Genomic DNA, 17,283 nt, shown 5'->3' with positions numbered 1-17,283 from the left:
TAACCAGTCTTGTGATTTTGTCAGTGTTTCCACCTGTGTTCTCTTACTCCCCCAGCCTATCCCTGTGTTGATTGTCTGTTGAGTTCACCTGTGTCCTGTTAATCCCTGTCTATTTAAGCCCTGTGTTTGCAGTTTGCACTGTGGTCTTGTTGGTCTGCAGTCCTGTGAGGTGAGGTTTTTAGTTGTTGTTCTTTGTGCTCAAGCAACTTGGACATTAGAGCGTCTGCCATTCCAGATCCCTTGAATCGCTTGTAGATGGCATAGATGTAGGACATCAGCTGGTGGAAAGTTACGAGGATTGGGAGGATGTCCTTGAACATTTCTGGATTCTCCGCCTTGAGCTGAGTTGAGCGTCTTATACTGTAGGTGGGCAGGTCAGCAACAAGAAAGGAGAATGGAATATTCTTCTGCTGCATGGCCTCCACATGTTTCACCATTATGTCATTCACCACTGACTTGCTTGGAGGTTCATTGTAGGTTGTGTGGTAATTAGGCTTGCTCTTGTTGGGTGGTGGATGACAGCAGGACTGGGCACTGTATCCTGGAACTCGCTGCTCTTCAGGTGGTGGTCTTGTGCCATGATTGCCTACACGAGACAGTGCATGTATTACAGAGCGAGCACGCTGCGGAGCTGACCCATCCACTGGTGGATCTACCCTCGGACAAGCAGGTGACTCACTCTTGCTACCAGGGGGGCATCTGTACTGGCAAACCTTTGTCAGTTCTGCACACTTCTGCTTTAGCTGTGCAGAGATTTCATTCTTCTTGGTGAGCATTTCAGCAGTCTCTTCGCCTGGTTTCTTTTCATTGCTCTCTGGCTGCATTTACATGACATTTGTTCGATGGACTCCTGTAGAGTCACCTGTCATAGTGTCAATCTTGAAGTCGTCATTGTCGCGATCTCATGTGGGCAGGTTGCTGATGCCTCCACATCCATCAGAGCCCAATGGTCATAGAGGAGCAGTGTATCTCCATAGCTGATGCAGACACCGCTCTTGTGCAGAGTGTCTACCAGATCTTTACTCCTTGTCATGCCATGGACATTTACTCCCAGGTTGATAGCAGAGCTCCGCAGCGTGCTCGCTCTGTGATGCACTGTCTCGTGTAGACAATCATGGTACAAGACCACCACCCGAAGAGCAGCGAGTTCCAGGATACAGTGGTGCCCAGTCCTGCTGTCATCCACCACCCAACAAGAGCAAGCCTTATTACCACACAACATACAATTAACCTTCAAGCAAGTCAGTGGTGAATGACATAATGGTGAAACATGTGGAGGCCATGCGGCAGAAGAATATTCCATTCTCCTTTCTTGTTGGTGACCTGCCCACCTACAAGACGCTCACTGAGCTCAAGGCGGAGAATCCAGAAATGTTGGAATGAAGGACATCCTCCCAATCCTCGTACCTTTCCACCAGCTGATGTCCTACATCTATGCCATCTACAAGCGATTCAAGGGCTCTGGAATTGCAGACACTCTGGTTACAGCAGGGGTAGTAGTGGAGGGGTTGGTAGACCAAGCACTACGAGGAAAGAACTACAGATGGGGCGTGCAGTGCATACTGCTCTGGAGAGAGGTTCTTATCCAAAATCACTTGATTCTTGAGTACAAAGAACAACGACTAAAAACCTCACATGACAAAGGTCTACAGACCAACAAGAACACAATGCAAACACAGGGCTTAAATAGACAGGGATTAACAGGACACTCAACAGACAATCAACACTGGGATAGGCTGGGGAACTAGGAGGACACAGGTGGAAACACTGACAAAATTACAAGGCTGGTTAAGGCAGGTAAAAGTAACTAGACAGGAAACACCGGGATCAATAATACAAAAATAAGGGTGACAAATGAGTTGACCTTTAAATTCACCTCAAGCAACTAACCTTTCTAGCTTTGCATACAGAATACTATTTTATGTTAGGCTATACTGCACAATTACTTTTTGGTTCATTATGAAAATGTGATGGGATGAACTGGACACCATATTCTCAGTAGCCTACCCTATTTAATGGGAAACCGCAAATCAGCAACTGCTGTTTACACACAAACATTGACTTTATTGACCTCAGAGATTACTTCTGTGTACTTATACTGTATATTATTCAACTCATCATGAGCAGAGCTTTCATTTGAGCCTAATATGAAGGCTCTGTGACGATTTTGAAAAAAAATCCCTTTTGAGCTCATACTTGGCAGCCATCTTGCATTTGAAGGTTGACAATAGGTGAAATCATTATATAAACACCATATATGTATTCCTTGACCAAAATAAGCTCTGAAACCATGTATTGTGCATCATTGTAGGTCAAACCATTAAAAAGTTCATTTTCACGGCAGCCATTTTGGATTTTGGTCTCCCACACATTTTCCCCGCCGTTTTAAAAAAGACACCTAGATGACAAATCCATTGAGAAACGGACCTTCGCTCTCCACGGTCACGGAAGTGCCATAAATGACCCAACTATATACCTTCCCCTAACCTCAAGAAATACAATACTACGAATGCCAAATCATGATCGCCTCAACACATCGTCGGGGACGGGTATCGAACCGGTGACCTCCGGACTACTAAGCTGCCTTTCTTCTCATTGAGCTAGAGACACGATAGCCCTGGCAGTGTCTGTTGATATTTCTAACTCATTCCGTCCCTGACGGACCAGGCCTCTGTTTTGCTAACTACTCTAGATCAATGGTTCCCTAACCATCTACCGATAGAGAAATTGTATGTCTCCTCGGAACAGAAACCAGTGAAAGTAGCCGATCTACATGATGATGAGAGAGAGGCAGAGAGAGAGAGAGAGAGAGAGAGACATGGAAACAGAATATATTGAAGAGAGAGCGAGACAGACATGTTAACGGAATAGATTGAAGAGAGAGAGAGAGAGAGACATGGAAACGGAATAGATTGATGAGAGATAGAAATGGAAACAGAATGGTTTGATTGGACATCTCAACCTATTGCCATTAACAGGATTCGAACTCTCAACCTTCGGACTAATAGGCTGCAACACTACCTATAGTGCTATAGCTTTGTCCAGGCTGATATTGTCTGTTGAAGATCATAAACTCTTGCCTTCCGTCATGAACCAAGCCCCTGTTTCACTAACACTAAGATCACTCGTTCACAAACCATTTACCAATGAAGAAATTGTACATCTCCTCAGAACCAAAACTAGTGAAAGTAGCCGATCTACAAGCTCACAAACCATTAAAAGTTGTGAGATTGTAGATCGGCTATTTTCACAATGAAGTATGTTATACATTGAAAAAACATACTCTCGTTGCTATCACAATGAAGTATGTCATACATTGAAAAAACACACTCTCAAATAAGCATCATGTTATCTTTAACAATTGCAGATGTATTCATTGATACAGTCATGTTGTGGGAAATGCAACTTAAATGAAGTCTGCACCAAGTGAGGCTTGAACTGGCAACCTTGAGGTTGTGAGACATACACTTAACCGGGAAGCTATTGGACCAACAGACGTGAAATCCTGAAAAAATAGATCACACTGATGATACAGTTTCACGCAGATAGCTGAAAAATCCTGGGTTTAAGTGTTTTTCAAACTGCTCAAGATTGCGGACAATCTAAGGGTGGTGCTTACTGGTCAACGTGATAGATGTATTCCTCATTAGTCAAGGCACATGTGTAAGCAGGTCTAATGGATGTCGACCAAACGAGGCATGACTTTTGCCTGTTTAAAGTTTGCATTTAAAAAAAAATTGCTATAGCGCCCCCGTTTGACCAATTGGATTGGTTTTAGTGATATTTGGAATGACCCTTTACATTTCTGCAAAGTTTCAAAGAAATGTGAGTCTGCATGTATATGTTAGGGGCAGATGAATAATTGTCATAAAACTGCAATATTCATTGGCTCATTAAAGCTTCATTTTTTTACTTATGGAAAATCCGCTGCATCGTTGAGTCGGCATAGGTCCAAAGTTCATGTGTAAATGTGTTTCATGCAGATTACTCAAAAATCCCAGGAGGAGATAGGTTTTAACTGTTTTTCATATAATTCAAAATGGTGGGAGATCTAAAGGTCAGAGGTCAAAAGTCAGAGTGTGAAAGTTGTTCATCATGAGGAGACGCATGTGTGTATTGAAGTTTTATGGCTTTAGGTCAAACAGGGCATGAGTTGTACCTGTTCAAAGTTGGCATTTTCAACTGAGTGCTATAGCGCCACCTTTTGACGAAAGATTGTGAGATTTATTTCTTGATAGTTTTTCATGACCATCTATCATATGGCCGAGTTTCATAAAAAGCGTATGCACGGTTCAGCCAGAACTGGCAAAAACGGCAGAAGAAGAAGAAGAAATGGAATAATGCCAATAACAAAACGGGTCCATGCTGGAAGCCTGGCCCCGTAATTAATATGATTTGCCTTCAAATGAATGCCAACACTGGGTCATTACCAGTGGTGGAAAGTAACTAACATTTACTTAAGTACTGTACTTAAAAGGTAGGTAAGTGATTTTCTTTGGTTAAAATAAGTGTTAAATAGCTCTATATTCTGATAGTACTCATTGCTAGTGTTTGTTCAGTAAAAGGAGTCTCCTTGTCTCTCCAGCTCTTTATAAAACAGAAAATGCATTTTCGTTTCAGTTTCATTTCCAATTTTATCCAATTAGGATAGAGAACTCAATCAGGATATAGATTAAACAAGTGAAATTGGAAGTGATGACACTAAGAAATGAGCTGACAAAATTGGAACTGGAACACTATAAAAATGATTGGCTGAGATTTTGACACCTACCGGAAAATGTATTTTCTGTTTATTAAAGAGCTGGAGAGATGGAGGGACTCCTGTTACTGAAGAAACACTCTGTAGCAATGATTACTATCAGAATATAGTGCTTTAACCTTTTAACAAAATACTTTTTGTTTTAACCAAAAAAGATCACTTACCCTACCTTTAAGTACAATTTTGAGGTATTTGTACTTTACTTGAGTATTTCCAATTTCCAATACCTTTACTTCTACTCCACTACATCTCAGAGGCAAATATTGTACTTTTACTCCACTACAATTATTTGAAATATTTGGGTACTAGTTACTTTGCAGATTTTGATTATTATTAAAAAACATACACTAACAACTTAAGCCCTATATACAATTCAGCCATTTGAAAATAACCGATCTTGTAGATCTGCTATTTTCAAAAGATGTTCATGCATTTGAAAACTTGAAATGGGACATCCTGCATAATGAGTACTTTTACTTTTGGTACTTTAAGTACATTTTGATGGCAATACTTTTGTACTTCTACTCAAGTACATTTTGAATTCCGGACTTTTACTTGTAAGGGACGCTCTCACCAAAAGTTGGCTGGCCGCTGTTAAACGCAGGTTGTGCGCGGCCACAGTTTTTTGCAGCCAGCGGATTCTAAAAAAACGTTGTGACGCACCTGTCACTCACATTCAAGACCGTCCCCGTAGCCCGCACCGCCACAAGACACTAGCCACTAGACAAAAAAAATAACTTTGCGCTTTCACACTTGGGGTTCGTACATCTACATACACAATCAGATTTAAAATATAAAGTACTGACCCCATGGCCACGGATGTTACAATCATGTACGGGCCCTCATAAGTATCCGTATCTTCCGTATTGTTCAATAAAAAGCATTTTAATCCAATCAGTGGTAATTTTCTCCGTATGCTTTTAACTGCGCGACCCTAGCGGTTGAGAGGTGTATTGCACTGTTGGTACATTATAACTCTGCGGGAAATTGGCCACCAATCGGATTAAAATGCTTTTTTATTGAACAATACGGAAGATACGGGTACTTCTGAGGGCCCGTACATGATTGTAAAATCCGTGGCCACGGGGTAAGCACTTTATATTTTAAATCTGAATGTGTATGTAGATGTACGAACCCCAAGTGCAAAAGTAAAGACTATTTTTAACTGACAAGGCTATTAAATATAGTTAGAGTAATATTATTACACTAAATATATTATTACACTAACCTAAAGCCTTTGCGACCGCACTGACTTGTAACCAGGCCAGTTCTTTAATGTCAGTCATATGGAACTCTTTCATGGTCAAATCATAAAGTACTGGGTGAGATGCAACAGCCACAACCAGTTGGTCCACTGAGAGCACCATGTTGCTTCCTGAGTCTTGCGACGGTCCGCCTTCGACTCACCCGATTGGACAGAGGGGGGAAATCAGCTCCTGCCTCCAGCAGTTTTATGCTTCTTCGTGTTGAGCAGATAAACGCAAGGTCTGCGCGACAAGAGGAAAAATCTGCTCTTGCCTGAATCCATGCATTTGCATTGACAATGCATTGGCAGATTCTGCCCCAGAGGTAAAATAAAAGTGCGGTGGGAGCGCACCCTAACAGAGTATTTCTATCTAGGCAGCTTTTGGGGGAAAAAAATCTGTTGGTGTATACAATATACCAAGATTAAATGCACATGTACATATGATGATGCACTCTTTTTATATATTTTTGGGCTCTTTTTTGTACTCTCTTTCTTTTCTATAAAGCTTTTTATGATTTTATCATTAATATTGTTATTATCTATCAGTGGTGGATAAAGTACTTTTTTTTTACTTAAGTAAAAGTATCAATACTGCAATGTAGAAGTACTCTGTTCCAAGTTAAAGTCCGGAATTCAAAATGTACTTGAGTAAAAGTACAAAAAAATTACCTAAATACCAAAAGTAAAAGTACTAAAATGTTTGAAAATAGACGATCTACAATCTCATGCGATGCGACACGTTGTGAGCTTGTAGATGAGCTATTTTCTAATAGCCTATGTATAAAATAGGGCTAACGTGGTTAATGTATGTTTTCCCTCAGAGATGTAGTGGAGTAGAAGTAAAAGCATAGACACCGCTGTTATCTATGCTGCTGCACTGCCAAACAAAAATGCGTTTTGCTCTATTGTACCTGTACACAAGATGTAACAATAAAGTACAACCTTGAACCTTGAACAGACACTCACACACATAAAATCTAATTTGCATCAGCAAATAGTCTGTGATGTGTTGCTTTGGATAATTACCATATAAATAACCGTCTTATCTCTCCTCAGTGCCTCTGGCTAGAGGAGAGACCATGAGAGAGAACAAAAGGAGAATACAAGTGAGACCAGGGGGGGTCTTAATGTCCCTCTCGCTCATCCTCTGTTTAGTCAGATGTCTTGTGTCTTTGTAGTTAGTAGACTAACAGAGCTGCAGTGGTGTAAAGTAACTAAGTAGCTATCATAGCTATGAGCTTGTATATCTGCTATTTTTTGAATAGCCAAAGCAATCTAAAATCTAGAAAAAGTGCTCCTCGGAGCAGAGGTCTCTGCCAGGTCAGGTATGTTATTGTGGCCTCCTGGTGGCGCTATAATAGGCCAATGTGAAAAGGGTGCCATTTATTTTTAGGTCGTTCACGGAAAACGGACACTGCATTCATAATTTGAGGCATTTTGTTCCAAAAATGTGTATTGCTAAATTAGACCTGCTGGTGGCGCTATAACAAGCCAATGTGAAAAAGGGTGGCATTTCTTCCTTGGCCTAGTGGGAATGTATTTGTGAAATTTCACGGAAATCGCAAGCTGCGTTCATGATTTGAGGCATTTTGTTCAAAACTGACCAATCCTGCAAATTTTGGAAGCCAACCTTAGCCAATGAGGATGGAATATGGGAAATCGGACAGATCCGTATTGATCACATGACTATAGAGATACTGTGTACCGATTTGCATGACTTTGTATAAAATATGTAGGAGTAATGTAAAGAAATGTGTTTTGCACAAATCGGCCTCCAGGTGGCGCTATAACAGGCCCATGTGAAAGATTTGAGGCAGAGGTTCTGAATTGGCATCCAGGGAATGTGTGTGCACAGTTTTGCAGCAACCGGGCCAACGGTGCCAGAGATTAGCTGCTAACACACGGACAGGACACACGGACAGGACACACGGACACACACGGACGGACGGATGGACGGAGGGTAAAACATACTCGCTCGCCAGGCGGTCTCTACTAGATCGGGGGCTTAGCACCGCAGGCAACGGGCACATGCACGCACGTGCAGATTTCGCGGATTTGGGTACTTTTCCCCCCGTTTTTTGTTACTTTATTTCGGTTTTAGGGTTATTGGTAGGGTTAGGTTAGGGTGATAGATATATAATTTAAAAAAAAATAATAAAATAAAAAAATATTTTTTTAATTTAAATTTTTTAAATTTTGTATTGGTGGCTTTGGGTAAAACATTGGTGGCTATAGCCACCGAAGCCCCCCCCCCTAACGACGCCACTGTCGCTCGCCATGCCTTTCGGCCTGGCGGAGACAATGACAGATGCGTTCCCGGTCTTAAAGGGTGATTAAAGGGTGATTAAAGGGCGATTTTTTCCGCGGATTTCGCGGATTTGGGTACTTTTCCCCCCGTTTTTTGTTACTTTGTTTCGGTTTTAGGGTTATTGGTAGGGTTAGGTTAGGGTGATAGATATATAATTTTAAAAAAATATATATTTTTTATTTTTTTATTTTTTTATTTTTTTATTGGTGGCTTTGGGTAAAACATTGGTGGCTATAGCCACCGAAGCCCCCCCCCTAACGACGCCACTGTCTCTTGCCATGCCTTTCGGCCTGGCGGAGACAATGACAGATGCGTTCCCGGTCTTAAAGGGTTAATGTACAGCTAAGCTTCCCAGATAGCAAAAGTCATTAATTCAATGTTGGATTTTGGTCAGATTGGTTATTTTTGGTTAAGGTTGAAAAAGCTATGTTGATTCAATGTTTAATTACAGATACCATTTCAACATTTGAAAAACTGTCATTGAATCAATTTAGTATAGATGATTGTTTTTCAATGTTGAAATGCCCAACATTGAAATGACATGGTTTCTACGTCTGATATTGCCCCCCCCCCTCCTCCTCCTCCCCCCCCCCCCCCCCGCCGCCCGGAGTTTGTAGCTTGTGTTAATAAATGGCGTTGCATATTATTACAGTGGTAGCTAGCATGCTAGCTAACGTTAGGCCGCCATGTTGTTAGCTAGTTTCGCGATTAAAATGTACTTTCATTTGCTTATCTGTGTGTATAAAATTATACATTATTAGCGTTTTTAATAGTTTCATAAACATTGTTGTAACCAGCACCACTGTGAAGTAGTTGGTTCATTTAATAATGGTGAATTAACAAGGCAGTGCATGGTTAGCTAAACTTGCTAGCCACACTGAAACGGATATCACTTTGCTGGAAGCACTTCCGGTCCAGACCGGATACGGAACTGCATCCGTGTTTGCACGCGTGTGTGTGAGAAAATGTACCGGATATAGGAGGCGGGATCTAGAGCATATGAACAGGCGTTCCAAGGCACAGTTAAGCTCTTATTACACTGAGGCTGTTTATTCTGGGGATAAATGTGAGGAAACAGTGGTGGAAGAAGTAATCCGATATTTTACTTAAGTAAAAGTAGCAATACCATAATATAAAAAATACTCTGTTAAAAATAAAAAGCCTTTGTTCAAAATGTTACTCGAGTAAAAGTACAAAAGTATTGGCATCAAAATATACTTAAAGTACCCAAAGTAAAATGTTTGAAAATAGCAGATCTACAAGCTCACAAGGCGTCACGATGTGACACGTGAGCTTGTAGATCTGCTATTTTCAAATGGCCTATGTCTAAAATATGGCTGAAGTGGTTAATCTCAGTTTTATATATATATACTTTTTTTTATGTTAATATATTTAAAAATATGCTGGAAGGACCTGATAAATTAATAATTTGGCATATAAATAAAATATATATATATTTTTTAATGCATATATATTTTTTATTGTTTTTCTCTATTTTCAGGGTTGTGCTACAAGAAGACTGGAGAGGAGGGTTCACTGCAGTACACAAGGCCTGGCCAAGTAACATAATTATAACAGCACCACCTCTTTTCTATTTAGACCTGTTGTAACCTATACGTTGTTATACCTTTCAATACGGGAGCCACCTCTGTGTCTCATTAGTTGTTGGTTTACATATGGCAACATAGATTTGTTTATTTTTTTTGTAAGAATTTGAATATTTTCAGAGAACTTAGGTTAGGTTTTAGAAGGTGTTTTTAGAATTGGCCTAAGGTTAAGATGGCTTCTTATTGGGCTAAAAGACGTAGAGTCATTAGAACTGTAAGGGACATAGAGAAGGATATCCTTAAAGAATATGAGGAAACTCTGCATGTACAAAGGGAAAATATTTACCCCTGTGTGACTAGGGAACCTGCCTTCACAATCTCACACTTTTCCCACCTAGATGCACTACCAGCTTCACATGTTGTCATAGAAAATGGTCATATAGATGGCAGTGTAGCTGGCAATGATGTAGTTGAGTCAGATCATGTGCAAATGGAAAATGATAATGCTGATGGTAGTGTAGTAGCTCAAAATGAAGTTGAATCAGATCATGTGCAAATGGAAAATGATGATGTAGATGATAGTGTAGCTGGCAATGATGAAGATGAATCAGATTGTCACTATGATGAGGAGCATCTGCCTAGTCAGGATCTGCTTATAAGGAGCCTAAGATATTGGGCAACTTCATACTCCATTAGTCTTGTTGCTTTGTCTGCTCTGCTGTCCATCTTAAAGCTATTTCACCCTAAGCTCCCTAAAGATGGAAGGACTCTGCTTAGAACGCAATCTCATGTTGCAACCACTCAAATACAAGGTGGCGAGTACTATCATTTTGGATTGGTGCAAGGAATACTTTCACGATTAAAATGTTTGAGTTTACCAGTAAACCTCACAACTCTTACTTTACAGTTCAATATAGATGGTCTCCCCCTCTTTAGGAGTTCAAGACTTCAATTCTGGCCTATACTTGCAATCCTGAATTGTGATTACACTAAGTCCCCATTTATTGTCGGTATATTTTGTGGTTTGAGCAAGCCAAAGTGTGTTGTTGAGTATCTGCAGATATTTGTTAGCGACCTTAAAAATGTACTGGCTAATGGCATTGTTCATAATGGTAAGCAATTGATTGTACAGGTTTCCTCATTTGTGTGTGATGCTCCCGCCAGAGCCTACGTTAAGAATATTAAGTCACATAATGGATATTCAGGATGCGACAAGTGTGATCAAGAGGGTGTGTGGAGGAACAAAATGACATATCCTGAAACGAATGTCAGGCTGAGGACTGACTCGAGTTATTGTGATATGATTGATGAGGAACACCACTTGAAACAGAAACTCAGTCCTTTAACAGGCATAGTAAAGATGGTTTCTTCATTCCCAATAGATTATATGCACCTCTGTTGTCTTGGGTTGATGAGAAAACTGTTGCATATGTGGTTAAAGGGCAATCTAGCCATTAGGCTTCCTTCACAAACAGTTAACAGTATATCAAGCAAACTGCTGGTGTTACATTCCCACACCCCTGTTGAATTCAATCGCAAGCCAAGAGGTTTGAATGAGCTTGATCGTTGGAAAGCTACTGAGCTCCGATCCTTCATGTTATACTGGGGTCCTGTAGTTCTGAAGGATTGCCTTCCCAGTGAGTTTTATGACAACTTTATGTTGTTTTCAGTGGCCATGTATTTTTTTTTGTCTCCTGGAATTTCTGGCCAAATGGTTGAATTTGCACATAGATTGATGATTTCCTTTGTGGGACACTTTGGACAGTTGTATGGTAGGGATGAGATTGTGTTCAGTGTTCACCAGCTTATACATTTAGCAGATGAATACAAACAATTTGGACCTTTAGATAATGTTTCAGGATTCCCTTTTGAGAATTATCTTGGCCAAATAAAGCATCTTTTACGCAAGCCACACCAACCTCTACAACAGGTAGTCAAAAGGCTGTCAGAAATGCCACATGTTGAGGTTCCATTAGCAACAGATGAACCAGTTTTACAGCACATTCATACTGATGGTCCACTTCCTCAACATTTCAGTGTTGCTCTACAGTACAGAAAGGTCTCCAGTTGTCGTTTTACATTGTCTACAAAGCAGGGGGATAATTGTATTCAGGTGGGAGATACAATTGCAGTAGTGCAGAATATAGTCCAGGAAGAAGGTGAGGTCTATGTGATCTACAGAAAGTTCAGACACCAAGAATTATATTACACTTATCCCTGCGAGTCCTCCCTCATAGGTACATACAAGGTTAGAGAGTTGTGTGATGATATCGGGGTTGGTAAACTTAGCTGTATTAAACGTAAATGTGTTCTGTATCCAGAGTCGGAGGGAAATGGCCTCATAGCTATTCCAATAGCTCATCTGCAGTAGACATCTTATAATTCATGTTTTTTGTCATAATTATTTTTTATTAATATTCTTATTTCATTTATTGTACACAGAATGGAAAGTGAGGTGGTGCTCTGGGGCGTTGTACTGTTTCCAAATGGCGGAACTGCAACAGTTCTTGCCAGCTGGTTCAATCCAACGGAAGGTACATTGTTATGGCCCCCAAAAAACACAAATTATTCAAAGGCCCTTAAAGAACACATGGTGCCCCGTAAAGGATGGACGACATATGAGAATATTCGGCTCTTAATTACTTGTGGTAAGTATAGTCACTGCATCGCTATTGTTGTCTGATGTGAATTGTTCCTCATACTTCTTAAAAATGTCATGCTGTATTTTCTAATTTTGAATTTTTATCCCACCATTTTGTAACCCCATTTTTTACACCCAGTGCCAATTGTCTATGTAATCCTGGGGGCTACTCTCCCTCTGCCAAACTAGGGAGGCCAGGGCCGAGCTCATGCCTCCTTCAATGCATGAGAGCCAACTGCCCTTCTTGTCACCTGACAGGGGAGAGTTTCCCTGGTTGGACGTAGCGCATGGAAGGAACACGTTATTCCAACCAGTTCCCTTCCCCTCATCAGCATGCTGTATTTTCTGCTTGTTCTTTTACAGACTCATTTGAAAAGGCCAAGCAACATGAAGAGAAGTATGTGAATACTGGATGTCTAACCACTGATTTGGAATCTGAGGAGGAAGCAGATGTACGTCGGAAAAGAAGAGCAAGGTACAGTTGAATTCCTTGTGATGTGGTTTTTGGTTAAACAGAAACGGGCCATGGGTTCCTGAACAGTGTCTCTCTCAAGGCTTGCTCAATGAATTTAATTATCCTGGGAGCCTGGGAATGTTAAATGTTGTTATTTTTTTAGGGCAAATCCTGTGCACGCAGTAGAGTCAGATGAGGAGGCAGAAAACAGCAGTGTGAAACGAAGATTTGCCAAGCCACCCGATGTGCATTTTCCAGGTACAGACACTTGTCAGTTATGACACTAACTGCTACACCTACTTTAAGTATCGCCATGTATAATTCCACTTATTTATTAATACAGTGCTGCCAGAATCAAGCCAGTACCCCTTGGTGCCAACACTAAATGCAAGCAGTGGTATGTCATTATTTACTAATATGGCAGAACAAAATGTAATTGCATGATGAGAGCTTTACAAGCATTTAGTTCCTCTGTCAATACATGCAAACATATCAGTTTATGTGTTCAAAAGTTACAGTGTCCACTATTCATGTCTTGTGTTCCCTTCTTTTAGTCTCTGGAGGAAGCTGCTCCGCCGCTGGAGGAAGCTGCTCCGCCTCGGGAGGAAGCTGCTCGGAGGATAACATGCCTAATAATGGTAAGTGAACCACTTCACACTAATAAGTCAGGGTGGACAGATTGTAAATGTGCTTTTGATAGCGTTCATGTTTTGTGTTCTCTCATTTTAGGCTTTGGTGGAAGCTTCTTGGCACAGTTGGAGTCAATGGACCCCTGCAATGATGGTGAGTAGACAGGCTAGATATAGCTATGTGATTCTCTCAGCCACACTTATTGTGTCTCTAGTATGTTTCAATAGGTGGCGGTTGGATTACTAGTCCTGCCTTACTTACACTTACACTGACTGAAAATGTTAGTTAAATGGGTGGAAATGTAAAGTTGAGTGCATATGAGTAGCTTATTCAGTGTCTCACTATTTTGCAATGAGCTGTTAATTTTGGCATGATATTATATGAGAACTTCTATTTTACAGTGACTAATTACGGTCATTTTAATCCATTTCAGGAGGGAACCACACTGGACAAGTAAGAAATGGTATGTCTGTTGTCCCTGTGTCAACTAGAGCCTTTTTATGCATTTGTGACTTTTATTAGCCATCACTAAACAGTTGCTGTGCCTTGGCTATAGTGCCATGACATACTGTAACTTAGGAAAGACTGACATATTTGAACATTTTGATTGTCCTCTTTTTAGACTTCGCTGGCAATCATCACCACCCCCAAGGCTATCAAGGTGAGTTAACTAACACATTCTCAAATCATGTTTTGTTAATACCACCAGACATGCACTAGGTATATGGAGGTAGGTACACTTGCTACTGTATATGGTGCTCATTGAGAACTACTTTGATGGTGCTTATTTGCCTTATTTTGTTCTGTCTGTCTTTCCCTAGGAATGCCAATGTATAACTCCAGCCCCTACCACACTGTGCCATCAGAGCAAGCAAGGAATGGTATGCATTTCTCATCTTAAATGTTGTTTTTTTTGTGCAAAATTCCATAATTGTTCCATGTTCAATTTAAACAATTTTGTGTCTTTTCTCTTTCTGTTAGACTTCGATGCCAACAACGCACGTGGCTCCAGATCAGCTGACTTCAGATCACCTGGCCTGGGTAAAGATGCCTCTATTCCACTTTACCCCCCGCCTCCCCCATACACAATGACCTAATGTGCAATGCTGATGCCATGTTGTTGATTCTTCAGGATCAGGTCCTGAAACGCCACGGGGAAGATTCCATGGAGGAGAGCCCAGTCAAATGTTACAAGGCAAGTATCATTTTCTGATCAACTTCTTAACCTTACTGATGCATTGAGAAACATGTCCCTTGTGACTTTACAGTCTTTGTCACCGTTTTTTTTTTCATGTAATTTGTCATGGTGTTTAAGCTTAATATTTAAGCGCTTAATGGTTACTATAAGTTAGGGGTGCAAAGACTTCACGCTATCACAGAGTTGCTTAGTGTCATTCTAAATTATTGAAAATGGTGAATCTATCCTTGAAATTGAATGTAAAACCAATTGTTTTTCTTCAAGACATTGCTGCCAACAAAAACACCAGGATGCTTACAGAGCTACTCATGGAGGTGAAGCAAATGTCACGGGACATTCAGTTTATTAAGACTGAAATGGCTAAATCCACCTTTAATAATAACGGAGCTGGACCTGAATCGCAGAGAGAAGATAACTTCCCCATCGTGCTGCCACTCACCAATGAGGAGCAGTTTGATGAGGCTGAAGCTGCACTGAAGGAGGAAACAGTCCGTCGAAAGATGGTGAACATTTTTGTACTTTCTTAAATGTATTGTATTGTTTGAAAACTGTTTATAATGTCTGGAATTGTAGGAGTGGACACACTGTACACTTTAGCACACTAACCATTTTCTCTCTAATCTGTTAAGACAACTCGCCTGGCATTAGTCGGAGGGACCAATCCAGAAAATATGATCCGGCGAATGCTATCCACTACGATGACGAACAGTCTAGCCAGCATCTTTAACTGGGCAGGAAAGGGACAGAAGAGGGCCTTCAAGGACACGCTGATGCAGGACTGCATGTTTGGTGAGTCAATTTGCACCCCAAAATACTAGGTTTACTACAGTGTACTACAGTGTATTTGGTAATTTTGATGATGGATATTTAATGAAGTAATCTCAAGTAAATAAGAATGGATGCATTTTTCTCACCATGGAATGAGCCTGATGGAACATGCATCCACTCTTAAAGAAATACTAAACCCATTTCCAACCTTAACGTCATTTAAGTGGTCCTCTGTAATGCTCACAATAAGATGGCACCGTTTCTGTCTCACTCACTCTGTGTCTCAGAGGTGGTCTTTGCCTGTGGACAGTTCAGAAACCTGCCTACCAGTGGCATCATTTCAAGCTAATGGACATTGAACATGATGTCACTGGCAGATTTCTGAGCTGTCCACTGCCCTCTGACTGAGACAGAGTAGACAATGGTGGCATTTTTTACGAGCATTAGTGTGAATCAATTATATGACTATGGGGTTGAAAATGGGTGAAGTACTCCTAAGGCCACCTGGCAATCTGGCACACTGGACATGTATGTCACTTTGGAATGGAACGTGCCCACTGCAGCTTTCTTATGTCTTTATAACAAGTATTCTTTTTTTTCTTTTTTTCCCAGCGGCTGCTCGTCAATTTGACCGCAAGTTGACTGAATTGCTGTACAGAGATGCACTGCAGAAGTGGCTGCGTTATGCACCAGAGAGGAATGGCGGGGTACCAAGAAAAGAAAAGCCAAAGAGTTAAAAGGACAAATGGTTTGGAGTTGGAGGACAGTGGGTTTCATGGGAGTTGGATCATTGGAAACCTGTTTTGTTCATGTTGAACTGGGGTCCGTATAGTGCTGAATGATTACTTTATTTGAGTATGACAACCCTGTTTGTGTTTGCCAGGCTTATGTGTGCTGCCATGTTGTTGATAATTTCTGTTCACAAATCTGGCTCTCCTGGGATCCTTCTCATCGAACACTTGTCCGGTGTGAGTGATCACCTCTCCGGTGCTGGAGACCTCCAGGCTGACTTTCAAGGCAAATAAATGACCAGATAATTCTGTTTAAGGCACACCAGAAACCCTAACCCATTAGGTCCGAGGTCGGTTCTAAAAAATGTTTAATGAAACGTTCAAATTCTTACTCAAAAGATTTAAAAAGAAATGATGTAGCTATGTAGCAACAACTAATGAGACACAGAGGTGTGTGCTAAAATGTGCAAAGATTTTTGTAAAGTCTTTAATAAATAACTAAATGAATAAATTGTCTCTTTCTTTGTTCATAGAGCATGGTGTAAAGCAGTTGTTAAACATATTTTCGAATATTCACCTAGAATGGCATAATTATAATCAAGTTTGGGGTCCCCAAATGTTTTTCCTGTAATGTGAGGTCTTTGTATAAAAAGGTTGAGAACAGCAGTAAAATTCTTAATGGACCATTTCAGCATTTTCAACCTTCCTCTGTATGTTTTTAATGTCTCATTTAAGCCAAAAATCACTTTACTCTATTTGGTGTTTTAAAGTTCTGCAGGGGTTGCTCCAAACCTGTGATGTGATGTCATGAGTAGACAACTTTTAGCATGCTCCCGGTGGAAATGCACCAAATAATACAATTTTGATTAAAAGTGATTATTTTATTATTCATGAGGCATATTAAAAAACATACAGAGGAAGGTTGAAAAAGTGTTGAAATGGTCCTTTGATAATGACATTGTGTCAATGTATAATGCAATGTATATATATAGTTGAATCAA

General features: G+C 40.5%; 1 protein-coding gene across 1 annotated transcript; it reads left to right on the top strand.

The window, feature by feature from the left end:
• Positions 1 to 9,818: 9,818 nt before the first annotated feature.
• LOC311046262 (uncharacterized protein) lies at positions 9,819 to 16,373 on the top strand. The gene is made up of 15 exons (XM_084058475.1): positions 9,819 to 9,873; positions 12,303 to 12,508; positions 12,865 to 12,976; positions 13,119 to 13,213; positions 13,299 to 13,352; positions 13,510 to 13,593; positions 13,685 to 13,738; positions 14,019 to 14,048; positions 14,208 to 14,246; positions 14,407 to 14,466; positions 14,567 to 14,626; positions 14,718 to 14,780; positions 15,048 to 15,286; positions 15,413 to 15,572; positions 16,164 to 16,373. The coding sequence occupies exons 2-15, from the start codon at positions 12,304 to 12,306 to the stop codon at positions 16,286 to 16,288; spliced, it is 1,380 nt and encodes a 459-aa protein (XP_083914601.1). The 5' UTR covers positions 9,819 to 9,873; position 12,303; the 3' UTR covers positions 16,289 to 16,373.
• Positions 16,374 to 17,283: the final 910 nt, after the last annotated feature.

The sequence above is a fragment of the Gymnoscopelus microlampas genome (genome assembly GCF_963454915.1).
Source record: "Gymnoscopelus microlampas genome assembly, chromosome: 1".
Lineage (NCBI taxonomy): Eukaryota > Metazoa > Chordata > Actinopteri > Myctophiformes > Myctophidae > Gymnoscopelus > Gymnoscopelus microlampas.
Note: the sequence above shows the minus strand (reverse complement) of the source record. Positions and strands in the feature narration are given on the sequence as shown.